General features: G+C 37.4%; 1 protein-coding gene and 1 pseudogene across 1 annotated transcript in view; both read right to left on the minus strand.

The window, feature by feature from the left end:
• The window catches only part of LOC107722962 (serine/threonine-protein kinase PLK1-like), a 10,946-nt gene extending 9,394 nt beyond the window's left edge, over positions 1-1,552 (minus strand). Inside the window, exons 1-2 of the mRNA XM_016531462.1 lie at positions 838-1,552; positions 53-221 (exon numbers count right to left, since the gene is read on the minus strand). Coding sequence (XP_016386948.1) covers positions 53-221; positions 838-1,200 — 532 coding nt within the window. The 5' untranslated portion in view covers positions 1,201-1,552. The remainder of the gene's footprint in view (positions 1-52; positions 222-837) is intronic.
• A 2,526-nt stretch (positions 1,553-4,078) lies between these two features.
• Positions 4,079-4,945, minus strand: LOC107722941 (GTP-binding protein Rhes pseudogene; annotated as a pseudogene).
• Positions 4,946-11,678: the final 6,733 nt, after the last annotated feature.

Here is an 11,678-nt window from a genome sequence, read left to right on the forward strand (position 1 = left end):
GGGTGAAAAAAAAAAAAAAAAAAAGATAAAGAACAATCATTTTTTTCCTTACCGATTTTCACATCCATGTCATCATTGAGGAACAGATTTCCAAGTTTGAGATCACGGTGGATGACCCGGTTGTTGTGCAAGTACTGACAACCCTGAATAGTCTGGCGCATGAAGTATCTGGCCTCAGGCTCCGTCACTGCCTTCCTCCTCTTGTGCAATTCAAGGAGAGACTATATGGAAAGAAAGAAATTAAGCACCAAAATATAGAGCAGACGGGAACTGCAAACAAACTTTGTTTTAACTCCACTTCCATCACAAAAAAGGACAAAGGAATAAAAGAAAAATTTTATTCCTTTGTCCTTATTCCTGGGGTTTGAAAACTGGTAGGATTTGAGGATTATTTGAATTTACAGAATCTGCAAAAAAAATGTAAGTATTATTAATTAATTATAAATAAAGTATTATAAATATACATTAAAAATAGAAGTGAAGACAGTAAAATATATTTATTATTGATTATTTTTTATTTCTGACGGAGTTAGTTTTAAACAACGATATCTCCAAGAAACACAAAATCAACTGACGTCACATCCTCCAGTTTAAAATCCACTGACTGGCAGTGTAAGGGAGAAAGTAACGTTAGAACCTGTCTTAGTTTATAGCTATCTCGTACATTATTATAAGGAATAAACAATTGAGTCTAATGTTAGTAAGAACACAGTAAGTACCTGTTAATCTTAACATACTTTAAATGAGTTAACTTAAAGCACTGTAGTACACGATCACCCAGTGACAGGAATAGCGACCGTTGACGGTCTGTTTTCAAATCAGTATCCCTGATCTTACCCGTCTCCGACAGATTTCCAGCACCACGTACACGAAATCATCATCCTCAAAAAAACCGTGAAATCCCACGACGTGTGGGTTATCGAGACTCTTGTGAATGGCGATTTCTGTGCTCATTTTCTCTTTCTGGTGCGGCTTCAGTAGCATCGACTTCGGCACCACTTTCCCTGCGAAAACCTCCTTTGTGTCCATATCTGTGATTTCGTAGCATTTCGCAAATCCTCCTTTTCCCAGAAAGCGACCTCGCATGTATCTCTTCATGGTTCTGGGATCCACTAGAACATCAGGAATCTCTTTCAGAGGAGCAGATTTGGGGTCGACGTGAGCCGATGGCTTCGCCGTCTTTGCGATTCCTGCGCTCATCGTTGCACACTTTACAGGACGATTTAAGGAGAATAAGGAACCCTAAAGTCCTGAAAAATAAATAACCGAGGCGAAGTTCCTTGCTTCTTTATCCCGAAACAGCACGCAATTCACCAGTCATCCACATCCGCTGCGAACCACCGAAAACTACATTCAAATAATAACTCCAACAACTTGAAAACCCACAGTATACACTGTATCTTATCTAAAAGATGTATATTCACCGCCCTGAGGCACGCATTGGTAGTATTTCGCGGATAAGAACGAAATTAAACGGGCATAAATAAAGTGCGTCGGCCCGCTGCTGTGACGGGAATGCAGTGAGTCGCTGCTACTTTTTGAATTGTGCTCGATTCGTTATCTCCGCCTCTGATTGGCTGCTGCGATTTAAATTCTGACCAAACACAGCGAAGCATCATGGGACTCGCCGTGTACGTTCTAAAAAAACTTTATTTATTATCTTTGGCTATTTAACTTTGGGAAGCATTGGACAATGCAAAATAGCTTTCGTATTAAATGATATTTTATGATTTTAATATGAATCATACGTTTTATGAAGTCTCTTTTAAATAGGGCCAACTCTATTATTTAAAGTGCACTAATTTGTAATAATTAAATTATTAGCTACTTGCATTTGTGTGTGCGCAAATGGTCAAATGAGGGCACATTTTAGATTGCGGAGGGGGAAAATACCATGTCACCTATCATTACACACGTTTTTATGTTTGTGAAACAGAAAGTTTGCCCTTGTGACACAAAACCAAAACAGTGTTACAAGGTCAGTGAGCAGTAATAAACAATGTTATATTAAATTATTGGACAATTATTAGCGTTTATTTTAATGTCTCGTTCAATCCCATGATATTCAATTATTTCTCACAGACTTAAAATTAATTGCTTTCTTCTAAATATATAAATATGAAAAAATAAAATTATGCAAATGTATTTTTTTCATATAATCAAATCATTAAAGAGAAGACATGACTTAGATTAGCTGTGTAGGTGTTTTTTTTTTTTTAGAGTATCTGTGTCTTTGTCAATTCTGTGAAGTGTTTCCTAATAAGGTTGTTTGCTGTTTTTCATGACAGCATTCTCACTGTTGTCCTCACGACTTTCTCCTGTCTAGTCCATTCACAAATGCACGCATGCACCCACCGCTTCCCGATTAAAACACTACAAGTGTCTCTCTAAAAGGTTGTCATGGCAGTTAGATAATTTTAGCATATAGAAAAAGATGGGTTGCATGGTCGCAGTGAGAAAGGAAGTACTTAATGTTTGCATAAAACACATAAGCCTCCTTGAAAGCTGAATAAATTATAGGCTATATTAAACCGTTCCAAAATACATCAACCTACGCATACTGCTGGGACTAACATTAGCCTACTGTCTATGATCATAGCTGCCATACATATTTAGTGACAGATCAAAGTTTTTACCATTAGTTTTAACATTTGTGTTTCATTTTGCTACCATCGTGGTTTTTACTTTTGTGTTTATGCAGTTTATCATCATTGTGGACATGCCTGTATACTGCATTATTTTTGCTCATAGCTACTCCTTAGTCCATTAGTCAATTGGCCTGTTTAGAAATAAATACTTTATGAAATTATTTTTGCTCAAAAATAGCTAGCTTAGTTCATTGTCCTGTTTAGAAATAAATACTTTATGAAATTATGGAATGTTTTTACGAGGTGACGAAGAAGTGAAGCAAGGAGAATGCGTTCAGATGGAAGGTGCAGTTTTTAATCATTATCTGCATTGAAAATGTCAGGAAACTGGGGTTGATAACAAATAAGCAACAACAAAAAGTTAATCTGCCATGAACTGTTTTCATGAATTATATGGCCAAACTCACACAACTGCCCACTATAATGCATTGCTTTACATTTTTATTTTACATTTCAGGTTTTGAAGTAATAGTTTACCCAAAAATAAAAGTTTAATTAAAATTTACTCACCTTCAGGCCATCCAAGATGTAGATGAGTTTGTTTTTGGAGAAATGCATTATATCACTTGCACCAATGGATCCTCTGCAGTGAATGGGTGCCGTCAGAATGAGAGTCCAAACAGCTGATAAAAACTTCACAATAATCCACAAGTAATCCACATGTCTCCAGTCCATCAGTTAACATCTTGTGAAGTGAAAAGCTGTGTGTTTGTAAGAAACAAATTGTTCCATTTTATTTTTAATTGTTGCTTCTGGCCAAAATACATGCTCTCTATCCATAATATTGCTTTCTCCATGCAGTGAAAAAGTAATCTTGTCTGAATCAGGAGAGAAACAACAAATTTGGTGGATTTTGATGTGAGATGACAACAGGGGATGGACTTTTCCACTGGATGAAGTGTTATTATGGATTATGGACTCATGTTTTGGCCTGAAGCAATGGTTTAAAGTTAAAATGACTTTTTACAACAAACATGCAGCTTCACTCAACAAGATTATTGTGATTCATACATCTTGGATGGCCTGAGGGATGTGTTCAGCTAATTTTAATTTGTGAATCATTCCCATGATATATTTGCAAACTCTATGTAATGCCTTATCCCAATAGCAAAGAAAGGGTGTGACATGGTGTTGAGTCATGCAAAGAACTGAGCACACAGTCACAGACTGATATACTAACAAAAAGGCCATCTGGAAGGTGCAGAGACTTTATTTTCTGAGGAAAGGTCAGGTCATTAAGCACATGTACAAAATCCTTAACATGTTCTAGTCTGATGTACAGAGTGATTTTATGTGTTGGGATAAGTAGGTTTGATGCTACTTATTTAGTAGCCTAAATAGGTCACATTTGGTATTACCTTTAAGAAGGTAATGAGTATGCACAAAGAACACATATTGATTAGAACATAATTTGCATTTATTCACTCATAAAACAATACTTTGGTTCTCTTTCAAAGAGATCAGACATAAAAAAAATCCCATACATGATTATGATCAAACATAAACAGAACCATACTCTCTAAATTGTCCTATGTGGAGTCTACTGATCCAGATCACTAAAGCATCAGTATGATGCATTGCATATCGTTCCCTGAAGGTCGATCAAGACAAGATACAGCTGCTGTTCTTCTTCGTTGGAGGCTTTTTCCGCGTCTCTGTAAGTTCTCTGGTCATTGTCTGCGTCCGTCTGCGTAGTGCCGGGCTCACGCGGCTCGGTAACTTCATCTGTTGAAGCAGGTCCCGAAACACAGCTGTGACGTTCTCGCCGGTTCGTGCGGACGTCTCCACGAACCCCGCGCCCCAGTCCTCCTCCACAGCGCGCATCACCTCAGCAGTGGCCTGGCGACTTCGGCTGCCCAAGTCCGCTTTGTTTTCTATCACCGTGATGCCCGTAAATTTCTCCCCTTTCATCTCTAGAATCTCCTCACGGAGCCGCTGCACCTCCTCCAAGGATTCTGGCTCGTCGGCGGCGTATACAAGCGCAAACGCGTCCCCGGTTCGGATGCACAGAGCGCGCATCGCTGGGAAGGAATAACTGCCGCTCGTGTCCAAGATCTCAATGCGCACTCTCGCGCCGTCCGTGTCGTACTCGAGCGCGTGAAGCTCTTCTACCGTGCGCGTGTATTTGGAGTCGAAACGATCTTGCAAGAAGCGGGTGATCAGGGTGGTTTTTCCAACCCGGGCGGCGCCCAAAAACACAAAGCGCACCGTCCGATGCTCCTGCACCAAGAGAGACATATTCCTTCAACGTTAATTTCATAAATTATAGTTTGCAGAAGAGATTTTTTAGATTTTTGCCATCGAGACCCAGTACTGAAGAAGAGGCAAGGATGATGCCCTTATATTACCTGAATGCGTCCTACGTAGCCTACAAGCTGTAGCCAATGGAAACGCGAGTGACGCGACGCGTGGGTTTCTGTGTTGTAGAGTTTCACAATATGAAAGACATTGTACTAATTATTCAATGAGTTCAGCTAGAGGTTATATGGAATTTTCGGGGCGCAAAATGTTGAGGTTCATGATCAGTCTCGAGAAACTTTATGATAGCCTAGTGTTTCAAACACCAATGACCAAATGTGACCTTTAAAAAAACACTTACGGTTTTTGTGATACATTTGTGATATATAATAAAGTGATAATTAAGAGCCTATAGCCCCAGAAGGCCAAGTTCGACTGACCACCAAATTGGATTTTTTTATTAATTTAATTCATTTTTGTGAAATTCCTAACATTTGTGGATCATATTCTATTAATGGGTGAATTTGCTAAAACCTTTGAATCTCTTTATTTGTATCATAATTTATTTATTTGAAAATACAAAACAGTGTGAGACAATTCCAACGTCCCCACAATTGTCCCCTATTGTGTCACAATAATGAATGCTATTGTGAAAAGTTTATCGCTGTCTACTTTGTTGTTTCAAATATTTTTTTAATAGACATTTTTTAATTTGTGAGATGCAGTAGCCTGGTATAATGTGCTAGTATGCTAATGTGCTATAGGCTACTCTACTCCAAACAGGATGAGAAAGCCTGACTTCTTGTAGGTGTGGTTTGGCAAACTATAGAAACGTTTTTTTTTTTTCACTCTGCCATGAATAAGTAAGCCTATCTATCAGCAAGGTTAATTACTGAACTAATGTATGAACAAGCTATATTATTTGATGTCTAGTATTTAATCATCTTGATCTTGATGCATTGGCTGACCTTTCTAAGACTTTCATAAATTACCAGTTTAATTAGCTTAAATAGTCATCATGTTTCATCATGCTGTTGAAACTGTTGAATACTTATTGAAATAAAATATGTACACGGTTCAAAAGAGCATTATTTGATTGGTTAAGCAAGGCTGTATACCTAATTGTCAGGTCAGAAACACCATCCTGAGGTCAGACATATTTCTTTTCATCAGAGATGATTTTCAATTCATTGCATATTAAAATCATGGTATCAGACGGTAGGCATGCAAAACACACTGTAACCTCAGAGGACCGACATTTTCCACCCAAACACTGTGTTTACGCATATCTGAAGGCTAAATGCGGTCAATGTGACTTTATCTGTCCATTTCCCTTGATCTGTTGCAACTGCCAGTCTATCTGGGAGTAACATGAGAGGGTGATTAATTTGGCTTTCAGTTCTGCCATTTCTGCACATTTGTCTAGTTTATTAGTCTATTTAATTTAGTGTATGAGTATTATATTAGTATATATTTATATTAGTATGATTATTTTTATTAGAGAAACTTCAAGCCTGTTCTGTTGCAGCGTAGAACTCGGGTGCATGTGACTTTATTTTTTATTATTTTTTTTACATCAGGCATATCAGAGAGCATAGAGCTGACCATTTCTGTGTCAATCCCCAGGATTAGCATTTTAGGGAGACATCCACTTCACTCCACAGGAAGACACATTATGACAACACTATCACCTCCAAGGAACCGTGACGTAGGAGACCCACTGTCTTGAATGGACCTTTGCTGTCCATGCTTGCAGAGAATAAATGTCGTATCTGACACAAACACAAAAGACAATTTAAAATCAAGCAGATTATTAGGAGACATGTGCTTTTACTTTTCTGGAGTAACAAATAAGGTGTTTTGTCCTTGAAGGTTCTTAAAGGAATAGTTCAATCAAAAATGAAAATTTGCCAAAAGTTTGCACACCCTTTTGTAATCCAAGATGTAGATGAGTTTGTTTCTTCATCATGACATATGGAGAAATGTAGCTTTGCATCACTTGCTCACCAATGGATCCTACACAGTGAATGGAAATGAGAGTACAAACGGCTGATAAAAACATTACAATAATCCATCAAGGCATTTTAACTTTAAACCATGGCTTCTCGGCAAAATACCAGTCCATGAATCATAATAACACTTCCTGCAGTGACAAAGTCTTCACTGTTGTCCTCTCACATCAAAATCCACAAACATAGTTGTTTATAATGTTTTGAACTGTGTTTGCTTGTAAACAGTGCTTGACCTGTGCATATTTCTCTCCTGATTCAGACTAGACAACTCTTTAATTGGAGAAAGCAATATTATGGATAAGGGACTCATATTTTAGCTAGAAGCAACAGTTTGAAGTTAAAAACATCTTAATTATGGATTTGGTTTTTACAAACACACACAGCTTTTAGCTAAACAAGCCATTAATTGATGGACTGGAGTCGTGTGGATTATTGTGATGTTTTTATCAGCTGTTTGGACTCTCATTCTGACAGCACCCATCCACTGCAGAGGATCCATTGGTGAGCAAGTGATGTGCTACACTTCTCCAATAAAGAAACTAACTACATTTTGTATGGCCTGAGTACATTTTCAGCAATTTTTGAACTATTACTTTCTGGTTGATTGGATAGTTTAAGGAAATGAATAATAATTTGTAATTGGCCTCATCCAGGACAGTGACGAGTCTGCTTACAGACAAGAGGTTGAGCAACTGTCTGTCTGGTGCAGTCACAACAACCTGGAGCTGAACACGTTCAAAACTGTGGAGATGATAGTGGACTTCTGGAGAAACCCCACTCACCATCATGAACAGCACTGTGGCTGCAGTAGAGTCATTCAGGTTCCTGGGAACCACCATCTCTCAGGACCTGACGTGGGACAATCACATTGACTCTATTGTGAAAAAGGCCCAGCAGACGTTGTACTTCCTTCGCCAGCTGAAAAAGTTCAACCTGCCACAGGCGCAGATGACACAGTTTTACTCAGCTGTTATTGAGTCAGTTCTGTGCACTTCTATAACTGTCTGGTTTGGGTCAGCCAGCAAAACGGATATAAGAAGACTGCAACGGACTGTCAAGACAGCTGAAAGGATAATTGGTGTACACCTGCCCAACCTTCAGGACTTGTACAACTCCAGAGTGAAGAAATGGGCAGGTAACATTATCACAGACCACTCTCACCCCGGCCACAACCTGTTTGCACTTCTCCCCTCTGGCAGACGTTACAGATCTCTGTGCACTATAACATCTTGGCATAAAAACAGTTTTTTCCCCCCCATGCCATCTCCATCTTAAACAGCTAACACAGAAATGATTACCTGTTTTCTGTAATTCATTTCTCCACTTCCAGCAATTGCCTGACTTTCAAGTATTATGTAAATACATATGCATATTTTTATTTATACAACCTTACAGTAAATAATGCACAAATCTGTACATAAATATTCTGTTCCAGATTTTTACCACATTATTATTTTCTTTAGCCTTGCTTATTTAATTGTTCTTTCTGTTCTCATGTCATGTCTGTCTGTCTATGTGTGTGTGTATGTACCAAGGGCTCCTAAAAAAACACAACAAATTCCTTGTGTGTTTGCACACACTTGGCGAATAAAGCTAATTCTGATAATAAAGTAATAATAAATAATAAGTTGCTTGCACATGACACAATTGTCATGTGCATAAACTTCGATAAAACCTGCCATTATTTGCCACTTTAACACTTTTAGGGTAGTCTACTACACGTGATTTTTATTTAAGCCTACTGACTACTTCGAGGGAAAAAAAGGATTTATGAAGCACCATTCCCTAAATCAAACAGACTACTTTAGCTAATATTTAATCTACCGTACTGCTTTTAAGCTTACAGCTGCGAGATAGAGATAACAATTGTTAAATCAGACCGCATAAACCACAAATCTGCTGCTTCCTTCACTAAATACTGAGGAAAAACTCTTAACAGACATTACTAAAGAATCCGATGAGACGGATAATGAACATGTATATCTCTAAATCTAAATCCTGCTCTTTCTGAAGATCCTTTAATCTTGATAGAAATATGATATTAAAATATAATAGATTATATGTCTGTTGTTATAATGGACAATTTATTGTCCAGTGGCAGTAGCATAATCGAGTAACACTAATCTGAAGGTCAGAGAATGTTATCTGTTATCGATTGGTTTTGTCTGCAGTCAGGACTCGCGGGAAGGTTGAGTGTGGCAAAATATTCCGGAAGTCTCGTCAGGTTAAAAGTGATTGTTTACAACTGGTTGTGATTCTCATGTTTTCATGTGTCAGATTGATACTTTGATGTGCAAGCACCCGCGTCTATCAGCAAATACAGAAATAACACATTAACATATTAGTTAATAGGATGTCAGAGGAGATTCTCCCTTACGAAGATAAACAGACAGTAAGTTCAGTATGTTTATATATTTGTGGAAGCACCATTAAAAAAAAAAAAGTGTATTTTTATTGTCCAGAAAACTAACTAATAACTGCCATGATCATACTATGTTGTTTTGGTCATGTACCATGATATTCTTTGAAATACCTTGGAGTGCTGTGTAAATACTATGGTACGTTATGGCAAACATGGTGTAATGCTATGGTATGAACATCTGATATCCTCACTGTACCACAATAGTACTTTTTTGAAGGTACCGTATAATATTATTATATGTACGATTAACATGTATTAATGTTTTTAGTGTTTTATTTAATGTTTTTACTTAACATGACAGTCATAAAAACATTATTTCATTTGTCTTCCATTTAATGTTTTAGCTGAGAAGACGACTGGAGCACCTGAAGCGAGAGTATGAGAGGACAGCACAGAGACTGCAGGTAAAAACATGCTGTATTTGTGGTTATGCAAGAATTTATGTTCAAACTGATGTTAACACTGTTAGACTGAATTGATTTCTGCAGTATAACAGTGCTCGAATTGTCAAATAATGGAACCTGTAATGAATATAATTGAACCCGTTAATGAATGTCTGTTTGATTTTCATTTAGAGAGCAGAGCATCATGATGCCATTCTCAGGCGTGTGCAGAACAGACTTACACAGATTTACTTACCACACACATCTGAGACTTCTTCAGTGGTGACGTCAGAATATTCAGAAAACCATCAGAATCTGCAGTTACAAACCAGTAAGGCTAACTTCAGTCTGACATTATAAATAGATAAAAACAGAACTGATAATATTATGATTTATTGCTTTAGTGTCGTTATGCTCAAGCTAGTGTCACTATTCAAAGCCTCAGTAGTTTGAGAAACCATTTTTTTGCTATTGTATGTATACCATTTCTTATATATATATTTCTTATATGTATTTCTATTAAGTTTTAATTTTTATTGATGTTTTAGTAAATTTAGTACTTCAACTTAACATATTTTATTTCAGCCTATTGCTGAGGCATTTTCTTTGTAAGTTTTTCATATATATTTTTTCGAATATGAACACGATTTTCAGTTGTTTTAGTTGTAGTTAACAATAACAAAAATTATTTTTACAATATTTACCACACATTTTTTTCACCATTAATATTTAAAGAATAGCTAAGGCAGTTGGGTGTATGATTAGGCAAAATTATCCTTTACATTGAAAAAGGACCAAAACATTTATTTACCCAGACAGTTTCTTTGATGGCCTGAGGCTGAGAGTGAGTAAATTGTCAGCAAATTTTCATGGCTGAAATATTCTTTTAAATTTGATCAAAATTATTTTCTGATGTGGTACTAAAGACTAAGCAGAATTTAGAGTCAATGTGTTTTCAGTACATTATTTGTAGTTATACATATATCTTGTTTTCTTAGTATTTAAATTTTATAATTAATTATTGCTTTGGTCATGCTTGTGAATTTCAGGAACATGAAAACAGGCCAGCTTCTTCAGACTATATACCTGGAAAAGACTTTAACCATGACAAACTGCATGAAGGGATATTCTTACAGAGTAAGCGAGTGTATTGCTCTTGTGTCAGTGAGTGTGTGTTAAAAGAATGAGTATGTGCCAGTGAATACAGTGATAAACGCTTTCTTTCCTGCAGGGTGTGCTGTGTGTGTTACTTCAGAATGCTGGAAATGTTTTTACTCTGATTGCCACAAATCCTCTGACTGGCAAACACATCACACTGACCTCTATCAGCTATCCTGATCAAGACAAACAGCAGTAAGACTAGAAGCAATAAATGTTCTAATGTAAGAACACAATGTTAGTAGGGCTGGGCGGTATATCGAGTTAGTACGATATATTAATATTTTATTTATAAGCGATTCGATATGAGGCAATACCGTTTATATCGATATACAGTAGTTTGATACGAGCGCATCTGAAAATATAGCGGAGGACACAGACTGAGCTGCTGCGGAGAAAGTGCATAATCCAATTTGTTCTAAACATGTGACAAGCTTCATATTAAGGCCTTTAAAAACTGGTAAGACATAGTTTATAGTTTCGTTTCGCGGCTCGGCCCGTCATATGCTCTGACAGAAAGGCTGCGTGTGCCGCTGACAGAGACAGAGGCTACTCGCGCTGTTTAATGTGTTTGAGATGTGCTGTCTTCCTGAATGCATAACTTAGCCTACATTTCACAGGTATATTCTCCATCTGTAAATGTTAGAAATTCATGGAAATATTTCCATTTTGCTGTCAGAAGTGCATGAGCCTTCTCAGTGGCGTAACTTAGTAATGACGGGCCCCAGTGCAGGCTATTATGACGGGCCCCCTGGGGTACACGGTTATGAAGCACATACAAACAAACAGCGCTCGTGTCTAGAAGGGAACCCATATA

This window comes from Sinocyclocheilus rhinocerous, unplaced genomic scaffold, assembly GCF_001515625.1.
Source record: "Sinocyclocheilus rhinocerous isolate Xijiao unplaced genomic scaffold, SAMN03320098_v1.1 scaffold3, whole genome shotgun sequence".
Lineage (NCBI taxonomy): Eukaryota > Metazoa > Chordata > Actinopteri > Cypriniformes > Cyprinidae > Sinocyclocheilus > Sinocyclocheilus rhinocerous.